This window comes from Hyperolius riggenbachi, chromosome 1 (assembly GCF_040937935.1).
Source record: "Hyperolius riggenbachi isolate aHypRig1 chromosome 1, aHypRig1.pri, whole genome shotgun sequence".
Lineage (NCBI taxonomy): Eukaryota > Metazoa > Chordata > Amphibia > Anura > Hyperoliidae > Hyperolius > Hyperolius riggenbachi.
In genome coordinates this window covers 535,603,482-535,631,365 of record NC_090646.1, presented here as the reverse complement: position 1 = coordinate 535,631,365, position 27,884 = coordinate 535,603,482, and the positions used below count along the sequence as shown (strand labels likewise).

General features: G+C 42.2%; 1 protein-coding gene across 1 annotated transcript in view; it reads right to left on the bottom strand.

Moving 5' to 3' along the window:
* Positions 1–10,827: 10,827 nt before the first annotated feature.
* Positions 10,828–27,884, bottom strand: part of FBN2 (fibrillin 2) — a 341,314-nt gene continuing 324,257 nt past the window's right edge. Inside the window, exons 60-65 of the mRNA XM_068246690.1 lie at positions 27,467–27,583; positions 26,030–26,158; positions 22,842–22,961; positions 18,832–19,060; positions 17,231–17,405; positions 10,828–11,755 (exon numbers count right to left, since the gene is read on the bottom strand). Of these exons, the coding sequence (XP_068102791.1) occupies positions 11,384–11,755; positions 17,231–17,405; positions 18,832–19,060; positions 22,842–22,961; positions 26,030–26,158; positions 27,467–27,583 (1,142 nt within the window). The 3' untranslated portion in view covers positions 10,828–11,383. The remainder of the gene's footprint in view (positions 11,756–17,230; positions 17,406–18,831; positions 19,061–22,841; positions 22,962–26,029; positions 26,159–27,466; positions 27,584–27,884) is intronic.

Here is a 27,884-nt window from a genome sequence, read left to right as displayed (position 1 = left end):
CAATTCTTTCCGAGCCACGCTAAGTTGGCATCCGGTCACGGCATTCGGTCACCAGCATGTTCATGTCTGGATGAATGGGTAGATAACGTCGCCTCATACATCAGTTTCTGTGAGGACTCTTGTGTACCAACCAAATCTTTCAAGGTGTACCCTAACAACAAACCGTGGTTCACCAACAAGTTACGGCAACTGAGGAGGCACAAGGAAGTCGCACACAAGTCCGGAAACCAGGAGGACTACAGAAAGGTGAGAAACAACCTTAAACGCGGACTGAGAGCTGCCAAAAAGGAGTACGTTGGGAGGATAAAACAGAACCTATGCTCAAACGACTCACATGCTGTATGGAAAGGGCTGAAGGCTGCCACTAACTACAAGCCCCCTCCTCAACATGCAGCACCAAGTCTGAAACTTGCTGAAAAACTTAGCAGTTTCTACTGCCGTTTCGAGAGCCAGGAAGCGCCAGGGGGGCCCTTGGTATCGCCAACCCCCCCCCCCTCCATGCCCTGTGAACAACAGCCCGAGCCCACCCCCTCCTTTGGTGGTGAGTGAGGCAGATGTCCTATCCTATCAATGCTAAATGCAGGGAAAGCCTCCAGTCCTGATGGTGTATCTCCAGCCTGCCTGAAAACCTGCTCTCTGCAACTTGCTTCCATCCTCTCCGCCAACTTCGCCAAATCACTGGAGGAAGGCAAGGTCCCCGATTGCTTCAAGAGGTCTACTATCATACCTGTCCCTAAAAAGCAGGGGGCCTCCGACCTTAACATCTTTAGGCCTGTGGCCCTGACGTCCGTTATCATGAAAACCTTGGAGCGTGCGGTCCTTTCCTTCCTTAAACTCTCCACTTTGCACCTCCTGGACACCTACGATGCAATAAACATCTGCCTGAAGATCATTAATAAACACCTCGACAGGCTGGAGGCGTACGCCAGGATACTACTCCTAGACTTCAGCTCGGCCTTTAATACCATCTGCCCACGCATTCTCCAGGATGGTGTAGCTGCACTTGGAGTCCATCCAGGCCTATGCCATTGGATCATGGACTTTCTCACCAACAGGTCCCAAGTTGTAAAGCTGGGTGACATCCACTCACAAGCTATGACCACAAACACAGGTGCTCCTTAAGGCTTTGTCCTTTCTCCACTGCTGTTCTCCCTTTATACAAATAATTGCTGATCCGGGGCAGACTCGGTCAAGGTCATCAAGTTTGCTGACGACACCACCATCATTAGCCTTGTCACCAAGGATAAAGTTCAGGAGTACTGTCAACAGGTGGAGAGAATTTGCAACTGGTGCAAGGAGAACAGGCTGGTGCTTAACACTGCAAAAACTATTGAGCAAATCGTGGATTTCAGTAAGTCTGCTCCCACCCCACCTCCATGCACTGAGGTAGCTACAGTGCCCTGCGCCCGTCTTCTTGGCACCACCATCTCCAGCGACCTCAGCTGGAAGCCCAACATCGCAGCCACCCAGTGGAAAGCCCAGCAGAGGCTTTACTTCCTCCGCCAGCTGAAGAAGTTCGGCATGGCCCGAGAGATTCTGACTAGTTTCTACTCCGCCACCATTGAATCGATCCTCTGCTCTTCCATCTTGGTCTGGTACGATGGCGCCACCGCCAGTGACAGGAACAGACTACAGAGGATCATCAGGGTGGCGCAGAGGATCATTGGTAGCCCCCTCCCCTCACTTGCCCTCCTTCACAACAAAAGACTGCGATCTAGGGAACTGAGGATTGCCAACGACCCTTCACACCCAAACCACCGATACTTCAGTCTACTTCCATTGGGTCGGAGGCTTCGGGCTATCCCCACAAAGACCACAAGACACAGAAACTCTTTCTTACCCTCTGCTGTCAGCCTCCTTAATTCCCTCCACATGCTTCAATCAGTGCAATCCTCAAAGAGCTGCGGCCCGGGCTCTGTCACTGGTTGAAACGGCCATCCAGTCAACAGGCCCAAAAGACTTCTGTTGGTCTCCTTATGTCACTTTAGGACTGTGGAACTTTATAATAATGTATAATGTATTGTGTGATGCGATTATGTATGATGTATGTTGTAAACTGTTGTTGGTTGCTGATATCTATATACTGTATGTCTTCTAGATGTCTTCTTCTTGAGCTATATGTACTGTGCTAAAACCATGAATCCATAATGCTTGGTGAAATAAAAGGATTCTGATATCTATCACTTTTTTTGAATACTTTGCATTATCATAGTCATTTCACTAACTTTCTCCCAGAGAAGTTCCTATTCTAATCCCTACCATAGCCTAATATCTCTTACATAGTCTAAGGCCATTGTTAGGGGGTAAAGGGGGCATGCAATCAAAAGAGATAAGGGCATTTCTTCATCTCTTTTAGATATATTAAATCTGATCAAGCAGGAAGGAATCTGAGAGTACTGACCTGTAAAATGACAGCATATGGTGTCAAATCCTCTTCCCTCAGCTGTTCACATCCTGTGAAGTTTCCCACACTAATATCCCCCCCAACCCATATACTTTCACCCACCCTCCCCTTCTAAGTTAACTAAACAACAAGATTCACATCCCTTGCCTGCAACCCAATGTCACTTACAACCCTCCCTCACTCCACATCCCTCTGCTATACACAGTGTGCCCCTACCCTTCCCTTTATAGCTTACCCACGGACCCTGCCCTGTTACTAGAGATGTCCCAAATGGTTCGACCCCAACCGCTTTGCGCGAACTTCGGTGGTTTGCGTTCGCAGTGAACCGCAAACTATATGCGACTTCGACCTGCCCCCTATACTACATCATTAGGGTCAACTTTAACCTTCTACATCACAGTCAGCAGACACATGGTAGCCAATCAGGCTACACTCCCTCCTGGAGCCCCCCCCCTCATAAAAGGCAGGCAGCGTCGGCCATTTCACTCACTTGTGTGGCTGCAGTAATTAGAGAAGGGAGAGCTTGCTGCAGAGACATTAGGGAAAGCTTAGTTAGGCTCTTGTTAGGCTTGTTAGCTTGCTCCTTGTTGATACTTATTACTAAAAAGCACCCCTCAACAGCTCTTTTGAGAGCTAATGTTGTTCTTCTGATCTATTTTTTGTTTGTGTGTGTGTGTGTGTGTCCCACAGACACTTGCATAAACAGCCCTGTCAGTCAGTCGCAGCTGGCCCTTGGCCCCTTGGTAATTTTTACTGTGCCACTGCCGGGCCCAGCACATTCAGTGACTACCTGTTCACGGTACCTGTGTGTGTGACAGCTGCACATTTGTAATACCAATCCCTGCATACCTGTTCAGTGCACCTACCTACGTGATCGCACGCAGTGTTATATAACCAGTCACTGCACCTGTTCACGGTACCTGTGTGTGTGACAGCTGCACATTTGTAATACCAATCCCTGCATACCTGTTCAGTGCACCTACCTACGTGACCGCATGCAGTGTTATATACCAGTCACTGCACCTGTTCATGGTACCTGTGTGTGTGACAGCTGCACATTTGTAATACCGATCCCTGCATACCTGTTCAGTGCACCTACCTACGTGACCGCAAGCAGTGTTATATTATGTACCAGTCACTACACCTGTTCACGGTACCTGTGTGTGTGACAGCTGCACATTGTATTGATACCAGTCACTGCATACCTGTTCATTGCACCTGTGTGACTGCACATTGTATTAGTCAAGTTAGTGCATACCTTTCACTTCATCCCCCCAATATGGGCAAAAAGGCAGAGGCAGGCCACCCGGCAGGTCTGTTCGAGGTTGTGCTGTCGTGATTTTGTGCGGCCCTGGACCAAAGTACAGTGTTCAGAAGGCGCGTGCCATCAACCCCCAAGATTGTCAGGACGTAGCTGACCATTTAACACAGAACACCTCATCTTCCTCAGCTTACACATGGAAGCATGAGCATATCCTGCTCTGATTCTGGAACCCCACTTAACACTCAGTCGGCCGCCACCACCAAAGTGCCATCACCCCAGGGCTCAGCGGTGTGGAAATTTTTTTGTGTGTCTACCTCAAATGAGAGCAATGCTATCTGTACTCTCTGCCACCAAAAATTGAGCCATGGAAAGACCAAGACCCGCGTAGGGACAACTTCCTTACGAAGGCACATGATGACAAAGCACAAACTGCAATGGGATGACCACCTGAGGAAAAGCAGTACACAAAAGCAAAGCCACACACCGCAGCGGAAGATACCAGGCCACAATTATTTCTCAAAAAAGGTGATACCCAAACTGTACCGTGATGTTGAAAGGCAACTGGTGTCATCTCTGGCACACAGCGTTGGGTCAAGGGTCCATCTGACCACGTGGTCTGCAAAGCACGGCCAGGCCTGCCCGAAGACTAAGTCAGTCCCCACACACAGCATCTCTGCCTGCACGCCATGTGACTGCCTGCCCCAAGACTAAGTCGGTCCCCAAACATCATTTCTGCCTGCAGGCTGCTTGACTGCCTTCTCCGCCACCACCAACAGGGTCCAGGACTCCAAGCGGATTCCTGAATTTTTAAGGCCGCTGCCAATTTTTTTGGGCTGCACTGCAGCTGCAACAACAAAACAAAAGGCATGTACATGTGTTAATTCCCCTTCGTGATCGTTACCTTGCCCCGGTGAAGGGGCTTGTGACTGCGTATCACAATGAAGCAGTGACCGCTGGCTATATGAGTGTCTCGGGGGGGGGGGGGGGGGTGGCACACAGAAGATAATAAGGTAGTTGCTTCATTGTGGACAGACCAAATTCGATCAACTGGACAGTCACTGTTGTTCTGTCGTTGAGCTACCTCAGCCCGGCGACCATATGGGCTTGAGAACCGCTATCGCCTGCACTCTCGCCATGGTGCACACCGGTCCAGCACGGCCATCACTACACAAACAGCTGTCTGCAGTACGTTACACAGTGAGTTTGGTCTGTCAGTGTGAAGCAGTACACTAATTATACTACCTGATTGAAGTATACACATGCAAGATGTTTTAAAGCATTTTAGGCCTCCTGTTTAGCATGCAATGTGATTTCTTCCCTTAAAACCCTGCTGTGTGTCAAATCCTGATTTTTCAGCGGGACTTTTGGCGTGTATCCCACTCCGCCATGCCCCCCTCCAGGTGTTAGACCCCTTTAAACATCTTTTACATCATTTTTGTGGCCAGCATAAATGTTTCTAGTTTTCAAAAATCATCTCCCCATTGAAGTCTATTGCGGTTCGCGAAAGTTCGCGCAAACCGAACTTTTGCAGAAGTTCTCGTTCGAGGTTTGCGAACCGAAAGTCGGAGGTTGGAGCCATCACTGCCTGTTACTCCATGGTGGTCTAGTGTCACCCCCTACTGCCTATTGTTGTCACTTACTGGTGCATACACCTTGCATTATTCTTAATCTGCACATATAAATCTAATTTAAAGCTAATGATTAAAGTGCCATCAGTGTTAAATTAACATACAAACAGTGTAATCAAGCAAAACATAAGTTTACATACAACTTGCAATATTCATAAATTTGCATACAACTTTCATTATTCAGAAATTGTAAATATAAATCTAATAATAAAGTGGCCTCATTTTTAGTGTTCAATTACCTAGTTATATCATCTGATGTGTAAATAACAATCTTATGCTCTTAATTGCAGGCATGGGCTGTCCTTTGTTTTTGGTCAGGGAACCTCATTTTTGGATCTTACTTATACTGGGATGATTATTTAGGTCCTGTCAGTGTGTGGTAAATAAATAATAAAAACATGAATGAAAGAAAATGTGCTAAAGTTTTTTTTTTTTTTTTGTTTGTTTTTTGTAACCTTTACCCTCCCATGTACTTTTAATTTCTGTTGAAATTGAATTTCCGGTACAGTTACGGTAAATACAGAATTGAAATGCAATATGTGTGAAAGGTGTTTCCTACCAAAATACTTTTAATTCTGTCCACCTAATTCCGTAATTCATATGGCTTCTCCTCATCTTACTGACTGTGCAGGATTGGTTAGGATTGGTTAAGAGCACAATGATGAGGTCACAAGTTTAATCTCATTGACGTGATGTTTTGGTTGGCTGAAACAGTCAGCAATGGCTGTTTTTGCTGACCATCTACATCACAAACAATCTTTCATTATCAGAGTTAAAAATCTTTCTTGGCCAGAAACACATCACACACACATGACATGACACATCACCAACCAACATTTGTCAGATAAAGTAGGTCAATAAACTTTCACAAACATATAGGAAAGTCTGCAAATGGTATGATGGATATGCACTGAACATCAGCCACATCACTAGAATAACTGAGGTACTGTAAAATAACAATTATCTTATTACAATCACGCCTGTCAAGGGGTAGGCTATATTATATGATTTTGCTAATCACAATGTATTTATCAATGTTACGGTCATGTTGCCTACACATTATTTATTATGTAGCAATGTCTGAATTTTTCTCTTTACCAAAGTCTGTGTTTTTATGTACCCATATTTGTTACTTACTCTCAATAGTGCTATGAAAAATGATGGCACTATATGAATAAATGATCAGTCAGTTCTTGAATGTGATTGTGAAGTGTAAGAAGCAGGGAAATTGTAAAGTTTAACAATCTCAGACACTGACAAGAACTAAATTGTAATGGGTGGATGCCAGAGAATCTCAAAATGCCAGTTTGCCAGTAACAATAGAGATGTCTCAACGCTGCAACCTGGTAATTCCAGCACCAGGGAGTCAAACAGTCGACATCCTTATCCACCTTAGGGTAACTTCAATACAACAACAGAAAGGCTGGGTCTCCATTTAGGGCCAACTGCACTGTGTAACTTGCAATAAACTGGTCAGTTGGCCCTAAATCCAGGTGGAGACCCAGTCTTTCTGTTGTTGTATTGAAGTAACCCCAGTAAACCACGGTTAGTGCCAACCAAAAGTGGTATAAGAAAGGACAACTGGGGAACCAGCAACAGGGTCATGTATGCTCAAGGTCCAATGATGCAGATGAGAAGTGAAACTAAATTGTCTTATCTAATCCCACAGAAGAGCTGCTGTACCACATATTGCTGGCTATGTGCAACTTGATGCATATACTTCCTAGCCAAAGATCGGTCTGAGAGCCCATGATGTTCCCTGCACAGTGGGAATGAGAGCATCAGAACTGGACCATTGAGCATTAGAAAAAGGCGGTCTTGGCTGATGGATCACATTTTCTTTGGCTTCCAAATAAACCATACAACCTCAGTCTGGTTGAGCAACTGTGGGGTGTGTTGGAAAGACAAATCAGATCCATGTTGGTGCCAAAGCAAGTTACTATGTTAAATTGGGATTTTTATCTTTGCCTGAAGTTCAGTCTCAATTTATAAAGGTATTACATGGAATACAAAGAACAGACCATACTGATTTACCCAAAAATATGTTTTATTGTAAGAAAACAGATTTTGACCTGGATCACACGGAAATGTAAAACAAAACCAAATGCATTCCACAAAAGAGATTGTAAAACTTCAACACATATTTGTTGTCTTTATGATTTTTGGCTTAAAATACTGTTACTAAAATAGTATTTGGTATATTCAAAAAGTCTCTGTGTGGTTCCGTGCTGTTTCCTCATTTAAGTTTTGTTTTTTTGTTTTGGTATTACTATTTTTGGGCGCAGTGTCTTCGATAACAATTTGGAACCCCTTTTTAAGAGGTGTGTTGCATCTTGTACTTATTTACTTTATCATTCAAATCCAAAGTATTTAAGAGACATGGAATTGTGGTTTATAAATGATTTAACACCAAGGGACACAGCCCTGTGTTGTGAAGGCAGGTCTTCTTTGGAGTAGGGTCTACTTCAAATATTGGTTTGTTTGGCAGAGTTGAAGCAGAGTGTGCAGCCTGAGTAGTGGCTGAAGAAAATGCCAATTTTAGCACTGCCTCCTGAGATGGGACTTCCATTCCAGGCTGAATGATTTTGAACAAACAGTAACAACTGTAAAATGATCTTACCTGCTTAACAGTAATAAAGCATTATCATTTCATGATGGAAAATTGTTGATCGAGCACCATAGTAATGAAACTATTATACAGCACAAGGGAGAAAATTACAGTACTTTGAAAAAACAAACATGAGAAACCGTCACTGTAATTTGCTACAGCAGATAAAGAGCATAATTCATGTCAAATATCTACAAAACACCTATTGAAAAGGTCCAGTGTTTGGTGTTAATTTGATCTTCCAATGAATAAGCACCTGACCTATTCCAACCAATACAGCCCTTTTCTACCACATACCTGAAAATGTCTGAAATTATAGAAAAAAAAAAAGCAATGAAGGTGGCCATGCAAACTACAAAAAAAGCAATTGGGTAATCCAGTCATTTTGGTCATCTGATGGAACTTGATTGACTTATGGACATTTAAAAATGTAAATGCTAAAATAATTGTTGCGGAATTTAATATTACCGGTGTATCAAATTATAAGCATCAGACGTGTGTGAGTCACTGATGGATGTGATCCTAATATAAGACCATTAACCTACCGTAAATTGATTCTAATAGAAATTGCTGCATGTGTGGCCAGCATAAGTCTACAGTGATGGTGCTCATTTAGCTGCTTTCGACCCCCCCTGTTTTAGCTATCTAGCATCTTACAAGCTTCCTAAAGTTGAGACCAACCTTAGGTTGCCTAAGATATTATCGTTAAAAGGGTTCGGTATTATCAGGTGAAATTGTTTGAGTAGTATTCTTTTAGATTCATAAAACCAAAGTTGACCAGAACTGGCGACAACTGTTCTAAAGTGTCTGACAAGGATAAGCTAGAGCTAAATGGTTCACAGATGAATACAACAAAATGGCTCAATTGTAACAAAGTAAAATAATAAAGACACAAGGCTTCATGCTCATTTAAATTAATTTTCAATATGCGTGTCATATATTACTGCAGCAAATAAATACATTTACAATTTACTAGGGGCTATAGCAAAATACCTCCTAATACTTATAGACTGTAAAAAAAAAAGCCCTTATTGAATAAGGGAGATAATAAAGCTATAATTAATTTGATTGGCCAGGTGAGATATTCCAGAGGAACCAGTCAGGGAGGCCACTCTTTACTTCATTAGGAAATTGCCTGTTGTGACATTCACTTAACAGAACCCTGAGCCGGAGCTTATTTGCATGACTCTGAGAGTCAATAATATTAGCTTGAATCATGTATCTTTTTATTTGGTGTGATAAAATACAGTTTCTAAACAATTACATACACATATCCCAAGTTACTGTGCTGCCAACAATCATCTGTGTGCTGTTAAAGTTCCTTTTTATATTCGGTAATGTTCTGTTCATGGTAAAGAGTTTAATGTTTGCGTTTAATCTTATGACTAAGGCCACATACACACATCAGACCATAGTCTTTGGAAAATGAAAGATCACAGACCAATCTTACCACCCTTCCTGTAGTATAAGAGCCATACTCTACACAGTCTTTTCTATGGAGCTGAACTCCACATCAGGAAAAAATCTTTGCAAGATGCTGCACACACAGATGCTGTACAGACACAAAAGATCAGTATCTGCAAAAGATCTGTTCCTGTCAAAAATCCATTCCTGCAAATTGCAATGATAGTCTATGAGATCTGCAGATCATCATACACACATGATTTAACTGACATTCATCTGCAGATCTGAAAATCCATCCTGGTGGATCTGATCTGCAGATGAATGTCAGTTAAATCATGTGTGTATGATGATCTGCAGATCTCATAGACTATCATTGCAATTTGCAGGAATGGATTTTTGACAGGAACAGATCTTTTGCAGATACTGATCTTTTGTGTCTGTACAGCATCTGTGTGTGCAGCATCTTGCAATGATTTTTTTCTGATGTGGAGTTCAGCTCCATAGAAAAGACTGTGTAGAGTATGGCTCTCATACTACAGGAAGATTGGTCTGTGATCTTTCATTTTCCAAAGACTATGGTCTGATGTCTGTATGTGGCCTAAGCCTAAACAGGGGAAGGAGCCTAAGCTGGGGTAGGAGGGGCGCCAAGAATAGAATAAAAAATGTACAAAAAAACAGTTGACAAATGGAGGAGGGGTGGTTACTTACCTCCTCCAAGGATGATAAGCAATTAATTCAAATACATTTATTTAGATGCGTTTCACAGGTCTAGCCTGTATCATCAGGTCAAATGAAAGTGTCAAAATAGCAAGCAATGGCCAGTAAAGTGCTTCCAAGCCAAGGCTTAGAACTCGTGACTATGGACTACTTGTTGAAACCCGCAATCAGTATTTTTTTTTTTTTACTTTGTGTGATCTGTTATCTATTAAGAAATCATCTAAGGATCTATGCTAATTCAACTTTTTTTGTGTAGACAGAGGTCTACAATTCGAGTACCTGAAGTACAGCAGAAATTATTAACAAATCAGTCAAATCACAAGTATGTGAACCAATAAATTTGTCACTGAGAATGTTGCAATGAAAGCTAAACCAAATTCTTCAAACAAATAACATTTTGAGCTGCAAGATATTCCTGGAAGGTAACAGATCTGTTGTAATAATAATAATTCCTTTTTTTTTGTATAGCGCTTTTCTCCTGTCGGACTCAAAGCGCAGCCACTAGAGCGCACTCAGTAGGCAGCAGCAGTGTTAGGGAGTCTCGCCCAAAGAACTCCTTACTGAATAGGTGCTGGCTTACTGAACAGGCAGAGCTGAGATTTGAACCCAGGTCTCCTGTGTCAGAGGCGGAGCCCTTAGCCATTACACTATCCAGCCACTTCCTTGTATATAACCATTTCAAACAATGGGCGCACTGGGATGGCTGAACCTCTTCTAGCAGATCTCTTCTGTCTAAGTGAGCAAACATGAGTCCACTCAACCTACCCTGCCCTCCCCCTTTCCCACCCACCCGCACGCACACTCACACAAACTTTTTGGAGTTCAGTTGATGTCTACTACCCTCCATCCCTCAGGACTGCTTTGGGCTTTTATGACATAGACAGTATGAACAGTGTCTGTTATTACTATTATACTAAAAAAGGTTCTATACCATGAATAAAAATATGTTGCATATGTTGTCATAGTGAGTGGATGTGTGCTAGTTTGTTGGAAAACATCAGCTCTGTTTGAAGTAATTATTAATAAAATCAAGGTATGGCGCAGTAACCTGGGATTTATTTAAACACTTTCTTTCTTTACGGTTGTGCAGGTTTCATGATTTCAGGCTGTATTTAAATTACTTTATCCAAACCTGGCATTCCATAAAACAAGACATGTAAAAATAATGCCACTTCTACATGGTTTTTCCTGAAACAGTCACTGTGCAGGTGCGATACGAAAAAAATAAAATAAAAATGAGTGGTCCGTGAAAAATTAGTCACTTCCTCTTTAAAGCTTTCAAATGAGAACATGCTCAGATGGATGAATCAAGGGCTGCATGTGGTTGGTCTGCTCTGAGCTTGCATGTGCCGTGCAGTTTAAGAGATGTCTATCTGTAGTCTCATTCTGAGAGTCTCCCCAAGCTCTCCTAGGAGGTAGTTGTCATCGTGTTTCTCTTCCAGTTTAGTGAAGTCACTTTTCTTATACAGGGGAATGCTGATTATACTCAGTGTGTAAGTTCCTGGCTGGATGTTCTTATGAATTGCATGGAGGTAACTGAGTCCATCTCTTTGGTTAATGCGGAAAAGAGTGTTATTGCCTTGAGAGATCACATAGCGCACTCGATTGGTAAGAAGCTGAATGGCAGGTATAATTTCCAGTATGTGGTCCTTTGGATTCAATTCAGAGCTGTTCAGCTTAATCTTCTGTGGCTCTTCTATGTCTAGACTTTTCAAGCTAATCTCTTCAACCTGTGTGAGCAAAACTCCAACATCATTATTGGGTAAGAGGTTTGTTCATAGTATAAACAAAAACACACAGTTGAAGAAGTAGTTACGGCACTTTTTATAGATCTTTTTATCATGAGAGCGGGTAATCTCATCTCAGGTGGACACATTCTGGGATTAAAAGGAACCCGAGGTGTGAGACCTATGAAAGCTGCCATATTTATTTCCTTTTAAACAATGCCAGGCAGTCCTGCTGATCTTCCTGGTCAGTAGGTCTAAATTACAAACCTGAAACAAGCATGCAGCTAATCTTTTCAGATTTATCATAGATCTGCATGCTTGTTCAGAGTCTATGTCTTAAAGTACTAGAGGCAGAGGATCAGCAGGACAGCCATTGATTTAAAAGGAAATAAACATGCAGACCTCCATATCCCACTCACCTCGGGTTCCTTTTAAGGATATGTGACCAAAGGCTAAGCTAAATAAGATAAGCCAGGGATGTATTTAGGGTTTGGGCTCCCCTAGGCACCCCAAACCTATGGCGTCCCCCGCAGTGAAAAATGGGCGTGGCCACTGAATGCAGTGGGCGTGTCCATAACCTACAGTGGGTATGGCCAATTTAAATTTCCTAGTAAGAGTGCAGCCCAAAGTCGGTGGGGCCATGTTTTCTCCCCGGGTATGAGTAAAGTGACCCTAAAAAATCAAGTAGGAAATGTTCCCCCCAAAAAACACACATTAGCCAGTGTTCTCTCGCACAAAATAGTGGTAGGTATTAGGCCTCTTGCACACTGCACGCGATTCCGATTCAGATTTTTAATCAGTTTTTACATCCGATTCAGATTCTGATTTGCAGTTTGCTCCCTGCACACTGCAAATCTGAATCTGAATTGGATGTAAAAACTGATTAAAAAGCGGAATCTGAATCGGAATCGCGTGCAGTGTGCAAGAGGCCTTAGAATGTGAGCTCCCCTGAGAAAAGTCAGTAACATGACTATGTTCTCTGCAAAGTGCTGCAGAAGATGCCAGCAGAGCTGTGGAGTCAGAGTTGGAGTTGAGGATGCTATATAACTACATAATAATATGGTAGGACATTAGACTATGGCAGGATTAGATTCTAAGCTCCTCAGAGGATAGTCAGTGACATGACTACATACTCTGTGAAGTACTGCTGAAGATGGCAGTACAATATAGTACAGTAGTATGGCAGCATGGTGGCGTAGTGGTTAGCTCTCGCATTGCAACGCTGGGTTCCCGGTTTGAATCCCAGCCAGGTCAACATCTGCAAGGAGTTTGTATGTTCTCCCTTTGTCTGTGTGGGTTTCCTTTACACACTCTGGTTTCCTCCCACATCCCAATACCATACAATACAGATAAGTTAATTGACTTCCCCCTAAAAATTGGCCTTAGACTACGATACATACACATATGACTATGGTAGGGATTAGATTGTGAGCCCCTCTGTGGGACAGTTAGTGACAAGACAATACATACTCTGTACAGCGCTGCGTAATATGTTGGCGCTAAATAATTAGTATCAGTATAGCCAGGTCTATAGGTGTCCCCAATATAGACATACTATAGGTGTCCCCAGTATAGATAACCAAGTCTATAGGTATCCCCAGTTTAGGTAGTAGTCAGGGGCGTAACTAGAAATCACTGGGCCCCCTTGCAAAAATTTGGATGGGGCCCCCCATAGGTGCCAAATAATCGTAATGGGGCAGCATTTCACCATAAAATCGTAATGCAGCAATGTTTCACCATAAAATATTCGCAATGTGGGCAACGTTTCACCATAAAATAATCGCAATGAGTGCAACATTTCACCATAAAATAAACGCAATGAGTGCAACATTTCAGCAGAAAATAAATGCAATGAGTGCAACATTCCAGCAGAAAATAAACGCAATGAGTGTAACATTTTAGCAGAAAATAAACGCAATAAGTGCAACATTTTAGCAGAAAATAAACGCAATGAGTACAACATTTCAGCAACATGCACCAGATAATAATCATACAGTGGGCAGCATTTCACCACAGAATAATCGCAATGAGTGCAGCATTTCACCAGAGAATAATCGCAATGAGTGCAGCATTTCACCAGAGAATAATCGCAATGAGTGCAGCATTTCACCAGATAATAATCGTACAGTGGGCAGCATTTTACCACAAAATAATCGCACCCTGGCTAACATTTGACCAGAAAATAATCGCACCCTGGGCAGCATTTCATCACAAAATAATCGTACAGTGGGCAGCATTTCACCAGAAAATAATCGCAACGTGGGCAGCATTTCAGCAGAAAAATCGCACAGAGGGCTGCATAACACCACAAAATAATAGGTGTCCCCAGTTTAGGTAGTAGGTATATAGGTTTCCCCCAGTTTAGGTAGTCGATATATAGGTGTCCCCCAGTTTAGGAAGTCGGTATATAGGTGTCCCCCCGTTTAGGTAGTATATATATATATATATATATATATATATATATATATATATATATATATATATATATATATATATATGTGTGTGTGTGTGTGTGTCCCAGTTTAGGAAGTGGGTATGTAGGTGTCCCCCAGTTTAGGTAATAGGCATATAGGTGTCCCCCAGTTTAGGAAGTAGATATATAAGTGTCCCCCAGTTTAGGTAGTAGGTATATAGGTCTCCCCCAGTTTAGGTAATAGGTATATAGGTGTCCCCCAGTTTAGGTAGTAGGTATATAGGCGTCCCCCAGTTTAGGAAGTAGATATATAGGTGTCCCCCAGTTTAGGTAGTAGGTATATAGGTGTCCCCCAGTTTAGGTACTAGGTATATAGGTGTCCCCCAGTTTAGGTAGTAGGTATAAAGGTGTCCCCCAGTTTAGGTAATAGGTATATAGGTGTCCCCCAGTTTAGGTAGTAGGTATATAGCTGTCCCCCAGTTTAGGTAATAGGTATGTAGGTGTCCCCCAGTTTAGATAGTAGGTATATAGGTGTCCCCCAGTTTAGGAAGTAGATATATAGGTGTCCCCCAGTTTAGGTAATGGGTATATAGGTGTCCCTCAGTTTAGGTAATAGGTATATAGGTGTCCCCCAGTTAAGGTAATAGGTATATAGGTGTCCCCCAGTTAGGTAATAGGTATATAACTGTTGCCCAGTTAGGTAGTAGGTATATAGGTGTCCCCCAGTTTAGGAAGTAGATATATAGCTGTCCCCCAGTTTAGGAAGTAGATATATAGCTGTCCCTCAGTTTAGGTAATAGGTATATAGGTGTCCCCCAGTTAGGTAGGAGATATATAAGTGTCCCCCATTTTAAGTAGCCTGGAAGGTGGAACAGGCACAGAGTAGCGGGGAAGGGGGGAGGTCCCCCGGTCCTTCCCCCTCCCTCACCTGGAGCTCCCGCTCCCCCTTCCAGTCAGTGCACTGTGCAGCCAGTCAGCCAGAGACAAGTCCAGGGGCAGCGGCCAGAGAACATCTTACCTCTTCTTCCCGGAGCGCGAGGGAATCTCATCTCTGCATGCCGCTGCCTGGTCTAGTGACGTCACTGCTCAGACCAGCCAGCGGCATGCAGAGTCTTCCTCCAGCGTCGGGAAACTTCCCTGGCCGGCCGCTACCACTCAGCTGGAGGGGGGGAGCAGATTCCCCTCATTGTGTGCACGCTCTCGTCCGTCCAGGCACCCCCCCCCCCCCCCCCGGGAAAAAAAGGTCTCTTTTTTCAATTATTTTCTTTTTAATAAAAAATAATAATAATGAAAAAATAAAATGAATTGGCATTAGATGGCCGCCCATGGCACCGGCCCACAGGTGCCTCTTAAGAGATACGGCCCTGAGATAAGCACAGAGGTATTTTCATGCTGGATCCACATACCTTGTGCATTGTCCATTTCTCTCCTCATTCTCCACAATCCCTGTAATCGCTTCTTGAAAATTTTTCTTTTGGCATAGTCAAATTTTCAGACAGGAAAAGACAGGCCTGCCATTATTCTCACCCAACCATTCCCTCTTCTTCCTGACCCATGTATTCCCCTTAATGCCTTTTGCTCTTAGATGTACTCTTTTTTTTATTAGTGGTTACTTCTGCAATGTTTTGCCAGTTTGTCTACCATAACAGAGCATTCTGTACTTACAGATTGATGATGTTATGCATATGATTTCTGTGGATCTGTACAGTATACAGAGAGCTATATATAATTGCATATGACATATTGTGCTGTGTGCTATTTGGCCAAGTTGTGTACATGAGGAGACTATTATTATATTTCTGTTCTATATAAAGACATTTGCATTGTTTCTGGGTGTTAATTTTTTTTTTTTTTGTGGTTGTGCATATAACATTCTTGCAGTATTATTGTACTGGAGGCTCAGGGAAGTCCCCTAGTTTTTGTTTTACTCTGTCTCATTAACTCTATGTTTTATTACACCTGGGTGAAAAGTAAACTGATAAACTGATGAGACAAACAATTATATCTATCCTCCTACTCTTAAAATGAATTTTAAGGTATCCCATGGTTTTCTTTTCACTTAAATAATTCCAAATAAGGTTGAATGTTTTACTGTCTCTAATCAGTGTCAGCCTCAGACTTAAAATGCATGAGCTAGTGACTTTTTAATATTTCTCATCTGAGCTCAGAAGTTGTACTTTTATGGCTGTAATTTGCATATCAGTGAAGTTTACTATATTCCCAACAAGACAGAAGCTGTCACTTCCATGCCTAGAAATTAACTATTTCAGGCAGCAAAATAAAACAAGTAAAACAGCTTGGTTATTAATATGTTTTCTACTGTAAATACACATTTCTTCCATCACTGTCTGGTATGCTGGCTCCACCGAAGACGACAGACACAAACTACAGAGGGTCATCAGGTCACCGGAAAGGATCATCGGGAACACACTCCCTGCCCTAGACTTCCTCTATAATGCCAGACTACGCTCCAGAGCACTGAAGATCACCAAGGATCCCTCCCACCCTGGCCACCAGGTTTTTAATCAGCTCCCCTTCGGGTGGAAGTACCTGAGGTACTGGTCCATCTCCACAAAGACCACGAGACACAAAAACAGCTTCTTCCCCTCAGCTGTAATTTTGCTGAACTCTATAAACTCTGCCCGTGCTCTCCCCCCGTAGGCCCCCCGTGTTGACTCTGCCTGTAAACCACATGGCAGATGTGTTTGGAAAAGTATTATGTATGTTTTTGAGATGAAGTGATGTCTACTATGTTCTATGCTCTGTTGTCTCTTATGTTTCTATGTATATGCCCTGTATTCATGTGCCAAGCCCAATTCCGGGCACGACCCAGTCGTGCTTGGCGAAATAAATGCAATTCTGATTCTGATGGTTATCTCATCATGTTACATGTCGCCTCGGGTACACTTTACTAATGATAGTAATAATTCACGTGGTTCTTTGCCTATCACTATGCAGCCTGCACATTGCTATGAGACATTTATAAACATTGCAGAGTTATAGAAACATCAAAGTTGAGATCAGTGTATGTGGAATATGTATGTATATACTACACTCCGTCTTACCATTGGTGGATGCGTATCATTGTTGTAACTTCTCTTGTTCCTTCCAGATTTCTTTGGGTAGCCATTGATTTTACATTCATAGCAAGTTTCTGGGGAAAGTGCATTTTCCTCATTTTCTTCTCTAGCAGTTGGCAAATATTGGCCTCTGTTGAATCCCAGGCTTGAAACACAATGACTGCAACAAAAAAAGTAATTATGTTTGAGTTCCATGGCTAAAATCCTAACTTCATAACATACTCTCTTTACATAAAAACCCAGCGCCACCAATCAAAGGTCCACCACAGCATGATGCAGATTTTGTATGCAAATTTATGCAGCTTATAAATTAACCAATCTGGTAAAAATTGATTGGTCCACGTTCACTCTGCATACATTTTCATACACAATTTGCATAATCCTGAATTAATTCAAAATTATTTGCATCTCATTTACCATCCCTATTCCTATGTGATGTTTTCCTACTCATATGTGTGGCATAAATTAAGGATGCTCATTCAGATTTCGCAGAATTTAAGTTTCCGCATTTCCAATCGGAAATCCGTATTTCTGATTGGAAATTGTAAAATTATTTGGCCAATCAGTGAAAATAAAAAATTACCAAAAAAACCACTACTTGGAAATCGGAAAGCAGAACTCAGGAATCGGATTTCTGCGGAAATACTGCATTAGGCTTTATTCACATTATAAATCGCAAGCGCGATCGCAAGTGCTGAGCACTTTTGTGTGTGATTTTTCAAGCGATTCCTGCCGTTTTCTGAGCGATGAGCGATTTTGTGTAAGCGCTTTCAAAGCGCTTTTGATAAGCGATTGAAATTTTCACTTCCTTACATCAGTCAGGAAGTGAACTCTTTGACCCGTCAAAGAATAAATACAATGTATTTATTCTTAAAAGTGCTTGGGAAATCGCTATACAAATCGTTTTTTCAAGCGCTTAGCGATTTCCCTATACCTTCCATTGAGTGAAAGTGCTCAGAAAATGCTACTGGCAATGCTTTTGAGAACGGCACACAATCGAAATGCTCATATGTGAACACTGTCATAGGAAATCATGGCACAAGTGCTTTTAGCGTAATTTTTAAAATTCGCCAGCGCTTAGAAAAATGTGCAAATGCTCATAGTGTGAACAAGCCCTTCCTGCAACTCGATAATATGAGCCCAATCACAGAACTCAGAAGCGTTGGATCAATCAGATAATGCAAAGTCAACTCAGAAGTATTTGGCCAGTTAGAGAATACAAAAAATATTACACGGAAATCGGAAAACGATCAGAAATCCGGGGAATCGGGAATTGGCATTGGTGGAAATCGGAATTTCTGCATAATCGGAAATCTGCATTTCTGATCCTCCCTAATAATGGAACAGAAATCAGTGAGGCTGAGGTGGGGGGGGGGATTAGTGAGGCTGAGGAGGTGGGGGGGGGGGGGAGGCAATCAGTGAGGCTGAGGTGGGGGTGAATCTGTGAGGCTGAGGTGGGGGTGAATCTAAGAGGCTGAGGTGGGGGTGAATCTGTGAGGATAAGGTGGGGGTGAGGCTGAGGTGGGGGTGAGGCTGAGGTGGGGGTGAGGCTTGGGTCACAGTTAGCAGAAGCCTCGTGTCCTTACCCTTGTCCGGCTCGGTAGTATCCAGCAGGACATCCACAGAGGTAGCCTCCATCAGTGTTGGAGCAGCCATAATTACAAGGATTCTTTGATGTGCACTCATTTATATCCTGACAGGAAGTTGAAAACTGTTCAAAAGTAAATCCAGGTGGGCAAGCACATTTGTAGCTGCCAAGCGTGTTGTAACATGAAGCAGAACCACATGTGTTTTGCATTGCACATTCATTTTCATCTGTGAGAAAAAAATACAGAGAGGACATTTATGAGGATTTTCATTTTAAAGCTTCAATACACCGTGTGGTTTGGATTTTACACTATATGGGGTAAATTGCATGTAAGTACTGGATCTGATGCTGAGCACAAAATGCTCCAGTCACACTAGCAATAGGATCACAACACATCACACAGTATTCTAGTAAATGGCTGTGCAAAGTACAGTGTCACAGGTGAGAGTCAATATAAACAATACATTTACTGCATAAAAAGGTCGATGACAGTAAGGAACTTCAAATGTATTCTTTAAAGGACACCGGAAGTGGGTGGTATATGGAGCTGCCATATTTATTTCCTTTTATAGCAATACCAGTTGCCTGGCTGTCTTGCTGATCTTTCTGGAATCCATAGTGTCTGAATCACACACCTGAAACAAGCATGCAGCTAATGTAGTCTTTGGTCAGAAACACCTTACCAGCATGCTTGTACAGTGACGATGGCTAAAAGGATTCAGGCTAGGTTCACAGCGGGATGTTGTGTTGTGATGCGATGTGGTAACGCACATTAATGTAGGACAATAACATCCCACTGTGAATGTAGCCTCAACGCAGAGGGTCAGCAGGACAGCCAGGCAAAAAAATTAAAATGTATAAGTTAAGTGTAGTGGAAGGTGAGAAGATTGTTATTCCAATACAATGATCCCGTTGCAATAATGTCATTTCCGTGGGGGAAGTTTGAAGAAATGGTTTCAAACGTCCCAACTTAAGAACGGATTCAAGTTAAGAACAAATCTACAGTCCCTATCTCGTTCTTTAACCTGGGACTATCTGTATACAATTAAGAAGCAAAAGGCTCTGAGCTTGCAGATCATAGTTGATTATTTCTGATCCCATATTTAATGCCATCCTTGCAGTATTCCCTTACCTTTTGGGGACCAAGAATCAACGTCCAGCAGGTGGTGCTACCATTCTGACTGGACGTTGATTCCATTTACCCACTGCTCAGTTTTTAATATGCAGTCTGCAACCTGCATTGCAAGCACTCCAAACTGTTCAGAAATGTTTCTGCTCTAATAAATCTTATCTCAGTCAGCCTGGCTCTATTTTTGCTATTGCCAATGAGAAGGAAGCTTGTCAACACCTTTACAACATTCCTGCTCCTCACCGATTGGCTGAGGGCAGTTCAGTGAACTGCTGAAATCCGATCTATGCTGTGCTCACATGTGTTTACAAAGCAAGCTACCTATGACTGAGCAGTTTCTTGGAGGGAAATAATTAAGGGAGGAAATGACATCAGGACTGGCTTCAATAAGAGGGAATCAAGATGACAAAAGCCAGGAAAACAGAATTCTCTTTATTTAATACATAAAGTTAAATTCACTGAAATCAAAACGTGGACAGTACAATACATTTGTTATGTAAGTAGAAGAAGTAATTATTTACTTATATACTGTATGGTTTTTTTTCCTGTGATAGTATGGCTGTCCCTACTGCTTTAAAAAACATTAAAGTGAACCCGAAATGAGAGTGATAAGGAGGCTGCCAGGTTTCCTTTTAAACAATACCAGTTGCCTGGCAGCCATGCTGATCTATTTGGCTGCAATGGTTTCTGAATCACACCAGAAACAAGCATGCAGCTAATCTTGTTAATTCTAACAATATTGTCAGAAACACCTGATCTGCTGGCAACTGGTATTGCTTAAAAGGAAATAAATATGGCAGCCTCCATATACCTCTAACAAAAGATGTGCAATCTTGCGCTAACGCAGGTGAGAGGTCAAAGTGGACCGCAGACTGATCACACACTGGCAGCTCCTCAAACACTCGGCTGTGAGCGGACTACTGGAAAAGGAAGCAAAAGACAGGAGGAGCGCTCCGTAGTGTGATACCGTTTAATAAAATGAAAACTGCGCAATAAAAGATACACTTACTAGATGTGTATGAACAGTAGGCATTTAAAATTGGCATATAGCCCAGAATAAAAAGGACATCCCCTCTTCGTCAGTTAACTGACGAAGGCGTGGACACGCCGAAACGCGTCTTGACGTAACCTGCACACAGTCACCCCGAAGGGACACCTGTCATCCATTTACCATCTGGATCCTTGCTGCCGCTGGCCACTGCAGCTTCAGGTTTCGCTTCCAAGAGGGGATGTCCTTTTTATTCTGGGCTATATGCCAATTTTAAATGCCTACTGTTCATACACATCTAGTAAGTGTATCTTTTATTGCGCAGTTTTCATTTTATTAAATGGTATCACACTACGGAGCGCTCCTCCTGTCTTTTGCTTCCTTTTCCATATACCTCTAACCTCAGGTTACCTTTAAAAAAAACTTACACATATGTATTTGGTAGGGTTGCAATGACATTGTGGTTACCCAGAGATCTGGTGAATGAAGATGATATTTGGGTAACTACAATATCATTGCAACCCTACCAAATAAATATGTGTAAGCTCTTACTAAGCTGTACCTATTGGCTTTTCCATCAATACATGCGTAGTGCAAGGTGTGCAATATGATTGTACATTACCTGTATTCATTTACTAGTATGGAGAAGATGGCTCCATACCAGAAAATCTCCTGTAAAAAGTATCTTCCTTTAAAGGGAACCAGAGATGAACGTTTCACACAAAATAAACATATCAGTTGATAGCTTGTAAAGAATAAATGCTCTACCTGATAATTTCGCCGCTCTGGTGTGCCTTTAGGGCTCGTTTCCACTATAGCGAATCCGCATGCGGGCACTGCATGCGGATTCGCATACTTAATGTTAGTGGATGGGGCTGTTTCCACGTGTGCGGCGGCGGCTGCGTTTTTCGGTGCGGTGAAAATCTGCACGACAGGGTCGTGCAGATTCGCGTGCGGCAGGAATGCGGGCGAATCGCCGCTAATGTATTCAATAGGGAAATCGCATGCGGCTTTGTCATGCGGATTTCCCCGCGATTTCGCATGCGATTTCGCATGAAAGCTAATGGAACTTAACACAGGCAGTGACATGGTTAAATTCGCATGGCTCCTTGCCATGCGAAATTGCATGCGAAATCGCGGGTAAATCTGCATGCGGAAACGCAGCCGCATGCGATTTCTTCAGCGGTGGAATCCAGGCGATTCCGCACCGCTACAGTGGAAACGAGCTTTTTTATCCATTATTGCTCCAGGAAAAATCAAATATGGCCGCCGGCTCATATCCCTTCTCCTTCCGGGTTATATGAGTTGTTCTGGATGTGCTGTCTATGCTATATGAGACTAGGCTGCTATCTAGGCTATATGAGAAAGGCTCATCTGTGTGCTTTCATTTTGGTATGATGTACTGTAAGAAGTGTCTCTCATAGGAATGAAACTGCAGTCAGTATCTAGTGCACACAGAGCACACAGGGATCATATTACAACCACAGAGCTTCTCTCTCAGCAGTGCAGCCCCTCCCAGTCATCACAGCTCTCAGTATGCAAAGCAGGAAATCTAAGCCAGGAGAGGGGAAGGCTTGGGCTTGAAAAGACATCACAGAAGAGTGACTCAGCTATAATGATTCCAGGTCAAACCTCGACTGAATAGTCGGTGGATTCTTATCACAGTTGCTAATAGACTAATTAAGCAGATAACAATGAAACTAAAAGCAGGGTAGGTGTTTACTGTCATGTTCTCACTGATAAATGTAATAAAATACATGAGGGTGATTCATCTCTGGTTCTCTTTAAAGAACACTGCAGGATGGCATCACTATTAACAGCACATAAACTTTATACAGTATGGGAGTTTATGTATTCATTACAGCTACTTTCATATAGATATAATTCTTACCAACACACTGGTTCCACTGGTGATGCTGGACATAACCCTGAGGGCAGCTGCACCGATATCCACCAACTATGTTCTGGCATCCATGTTGGCATCTGTGACTTCCATCACATTCATCAACATCTGTGCATATGAAGGACAATGAAGAGGATAAATCCAATTGGCATTCTCTCTTTCCCGTATACTGGCTAAACACAACTCTAGCTTACTTCCTTATATCTTTGTTAATGTTAACTAATAAATGAGTCTAAAGGTATTATTATTATTTATTGTATTTATAAAAGCGCCAACATATTACGCAGTGCTGGACAATAAATAGGGGTGGACCCACCCAACCCAATCCAACCCACCTAGTATACTGTTACTGAATACTGCGTGACAGAACGTGCAGTTATACCGCTAAACAGCAGTTGAGCCACTTATCCACACAGCAATTCTAGAGATATACTGAAATACTCCATTCAAATATGTTACCTGGACAATGGATGCTTGCACACTTTGGGTGGTACTTTCTGAGTGAAAGGGCACCGCCTACCTAATTGCCAGCCATATTTAAAGAGCTTGCTTGCTCATTCACCTCAGCTCTGACTTAGGCTATTGCTGGGGGAATCTATGTTGGTGGGGGGTCTGTTTATGATTTGTTTTTACACTGTGTTATTATCCTGATGAAGCTCATTACTTGAGTGAAACTAGTCGATTGACACCAGCACTGTACATTATATGCACTATTTCCTACTATTACCTCCAGCAAGTTTATACCTTCTGTGAAGGTTATGCATATTTGATCAGTACGACTGTCTCTTGTGCAGCCTAATTTGCATGTTTGTTTTTTAATCTACCGCATAGATTTCCTATTTGCGTCCATTCAGTGGGGATAGCTACACCCCTGGGATTTAGGTGCATCCTAGGGGGGGATCAGTGAAGACCCCCCACGTTCTATGGTTACATTGTAGTTTGGCCATCTGTGCAAACGAGTTGATCATTTTACATATGGTCAGAACGGTGTTTTAGTTCACCCTATTACCGTCTGATCAAGAGTGTAGGTCCATCTCACTCTAATTTTAGTACATATACATAGGTCAGGTCCTGATGGACAAAGTGTGAATAAATAGGGGTGGGCCTAAACTCTGTTTACTTGCCCTTTTCAGCTTGTTAGAAAGGCATGTAATGGAACATCAAATTCTTTTAGGCCCGGAAGCCACTAGAGCTTTTTTATTTTAGTGTTTAGGGAGTGCTTTCAATCGCTAGCGATGTCTCTAAACGCTCTGCCAATGTAAATGAGTGGGAGAGATTCCACTAAAGCACTTGTAATTAAGGAAATCGCAATCGCAGGACATGCAGCACTTTGGGAGAGTTTTCATTCTATTGTATTGCATAGGAGCAGGAAAAATGCTCCTAAAATTGCTTGCAAAACGATATCACAAATCGCTAGCGATTGCAATAGTGCTTTGGGCTTTTTAGTGGGTTCCAGGCCTGAAGCACATAAAGTATTTTTAATTATTAAATATACATTTTCATTGTTACTCATATATCTAATATGACATTGCACATGCATCCATGCTAAAGACGTTGTGACAAAGAGGGTTGACCAACGAGGCACTCTAAGGAGGTAACAGCTGCTACAGGACAATAAAGCTGCTCTTATGAGGGCCTTAGGGCCCTTTTCCACTAGCAATCACAATCACAAATGCCAGCGATTGCGATTTTCGATTAATTCTGTTATGCGATTGCGATTTGCATTGCATTATCACTGTAACGATCGTCCCAGAAAGCAATTGCGATTTGCGATTTCCAAATCGAATCACTATGGTGGAAAATACTTCTCGTGATTTCTATGATAAAGTAGCAACCCTGGCGATTTAAAAATCACTAGCTATTTGCGATTTTGCGATTCAGCTGTGTAGTGGAAAAAGGCCCTATCTGTCTGAAAAATGTATAAGAGAAGGAAAGCTGGGAGTGCAGGTCCACTTTATATAAAAAATACAAAATTAAAACAGTTGGAAAGATGAATAGATTACCATGTCCCTTATACACTAAACTTTATTTCACCTTATCCTTGGAAAATCTTTTCAGCACCTAGCAATCAAAATATATTAAAAATGGAGAGAGAAAGGTAATATCAACATAGTTTTAAATTAGGAGGGATTAGTTTGCCCTGTGCTGAAAAGCTAGTGGATGTGATGTATGAGGCAGAAGAATTGTAAATTCTGTTTCTTTGGCTTAGTAAAAAGTGGCAGATGAAAAAAATCGCTGGGATGCACCAACGATAGGGAACATGCTGCCCCATGAATTGTTGGGATTCAGATGGATGTCATGCTTTATAGCTTGAAAAGGGAATGGCTGAAAACTTCATGCTGTTTTAACCTTTTATATCTAATAAAAGAGCTAGTTAAATAAAAAGGACGGTGCTAACTCATATAGATGCTACATTGGAAGACATCTGAGTGCGCACAGATGACTGGAATCATAGCACGTCACTAAAAGTTCCCTCTATTGGTGCTTGCTACACACAGAGAATGATTGTTGGGATTCAGAAACCTAAGGACTTATCATGTACAGTCGACAAAAAGTAACACTTAAGGTGGCTACACACACCATACAACAAAAAGTTCCACTTTTAAACCAATTAAAAAAAACAAAAAAAACCTGTTGTGCAGAAAAATTGAATGTTTTTTTTCCATTCGAGCAAGAAATTTGATCAAATTTCCATTTTTTTTCTATATAAGATCATTGGGAGTGGTGGATTTTTCAGATCAATTTTTAAGAAAATTGAATGGTGTACGGTAGGTTCTCAATTTCTTGATGTGTAGACCCAAGCAATTTTTTCAGAGTTTTCAATCAGGAGGAAAGGTGGGGCGAGGACAGTCGAGGAGAGTAAAGGTGGGGTGAAGAGAGTTGAGGATAGGGATTGAGAGGAGAGATGAGGTGGAACGAGGAGAGCCGAGGACAAGAAAGGAGGGGTGAGGAGGGTAGAGGAGAGGAAAGGTGGGGTGAGGATGTTTGAGAAGAGGAAGGAAGAGGAGAGGTGAGGTGGGGTGAGGAGGGTCAAGGAGAGGAAAGGCTGGGTGAGAAGGGTTAAGGAGAGGAATGGAGAGAAGAGAAAAAGGGAAATGAGTGTTGAAGAGTTGAGAGGAGGGCAGAGGAAGGCAGGAGAGCAATGAGACATGAGAAAAGCTGAGAGGAGAGCTTACCATCACAATTTAAGCCGGTTGAATCCAAGGTATAACCTCTCTGGCAGTCACATGTGAAGCTTCCAGGTGAATTTTGGCACACAGCATGAGATCCACATAGATTGGGCTGTGAACCACATTCATTATTATCTACAAAACAAATGTCAATCATTTAGTATATTGGTGTGTAGAGGTATTGAAAGCTATTTTTTTTAGATACGATTGATAGTTCAGTTGAAGTAGCTTTTTTTTCATGTTATTAATTACTAGTATTGAAGCTTGAACCAAGAGCATTGGGTAGCAGGAAAAAAGCGTGCCAGCTGAGGGTGGACGAAAACGGTGCCGCCATACACTTTAATGCAATTATCATTAATACAGCAAAAAAAGCAGAAAAATGGCGCCGCGATAAATATCGTTACCAATATTAGAACATTAAAGTTTTTGAAGTATGGTATCGTTTTAGAATCTTGCAAGGTTATAGTTTTTGTCATATTATTTTATTTGTATCTACAGATTTTACATTATGAAAGAAATTATCGTTTCTATGTATAAAAGGGTGCTTCTGCAGAGGGAGTGGTTAAGTTTAGGCACCACCAGGGGGAGTGGTTAGGGTTAGGCAACACCGGGGGGGGGGGGGTGTTTAGGGTTAGGCACCACTAAGGGGGTGGTTAGGCACCAGCGGGGGAGTGGTTAGGGGTAGACGCCACCAAGGGAGTAGTTAGTTTTAGGCACTACCAGGGGAGGGTTCTGCGTGAGAGTAGGTTTGGGTTAAGCTGTATTGTTAAATTACGTAACAATATTTAACATTAATATCTTTTCATTATCATTTCCCATCTATTTTTACAACAGTATTTATCGTTAACCAAGTTTGACAACGTTGTTTATCATTATCAGATTTCGTTAGCCACTGGCGCCATTTCGTTATCCAGCCGGGCCCTTTTTTCACTGTGCCCTTTTAATGCACGCGAGCATTGCATTCTTTATGAAATTACCAGAAATGCACAACACCAATTTTCTTCCATATCTGAGAGACATATACAGAATAAATGTCCACAGGGTGCCAAAGCCGTGGATGAAGATTATACAGCAGATAAGTCCAGAGCCACCATGAGAGAAAGGTGGTGGAACAAGGATAAAGGGAGTCAGGAAAGATGCAATGAACTGACGCAGTGTCCACAGGACACCAAAACCTGTTCAGTGACATTAGGGAGGTGAGATACAGTAAATGGGCTCGGAGGTACCCAATGTGGGTGTGGTCAATGGGCTCAGATGGGCTTCACTAACGGCCATGATAATTTTGGAGGACTACATTAGGTTTCTCCAGCATGAAATGAAGTGTTTAGGCAATCTAGTTACCAGACTATTAAATATGGCGTTCACCCTGACATCAGACATATCATGTGTTTTCCCCACAGATGTGAGAGGATATTGTGTTTTTCGATGTCAGGTTGAGCTCACCGATGCAGGCTGTGTGATGCTGGGTAAAGCCTGGAGGACATTTACAGTTGAAGCTTCCAACAACATTGACACACAGGAACTGGCAGTTGTGTTGTTTGGTCTGGCATTCATCGAGATCTAGGATAAAGAAAAGATCCTGGTTAAGCAGTTTTCAGGCACCTACCTTCCCTTAAGGTCAGCCTTCCAGCAGGTGCGTCTCTTGCTTTTTTCATGAACTGACACAGATGTTTTACTATTGCATGTCTGAAAATTCTAACTATTTCCCTCACACTTCCTGCTGAGACCACAGGCCTAGACGTTGGGATGTTTACGGAATCCAGTTACTATATGAGTAACCTTTCCATTCATACAGAAAGTCAGCAATACTCGGAAGAGGAAATATTGCTTAACTTCTTCTGACAGCTTGAATTAAACAGTC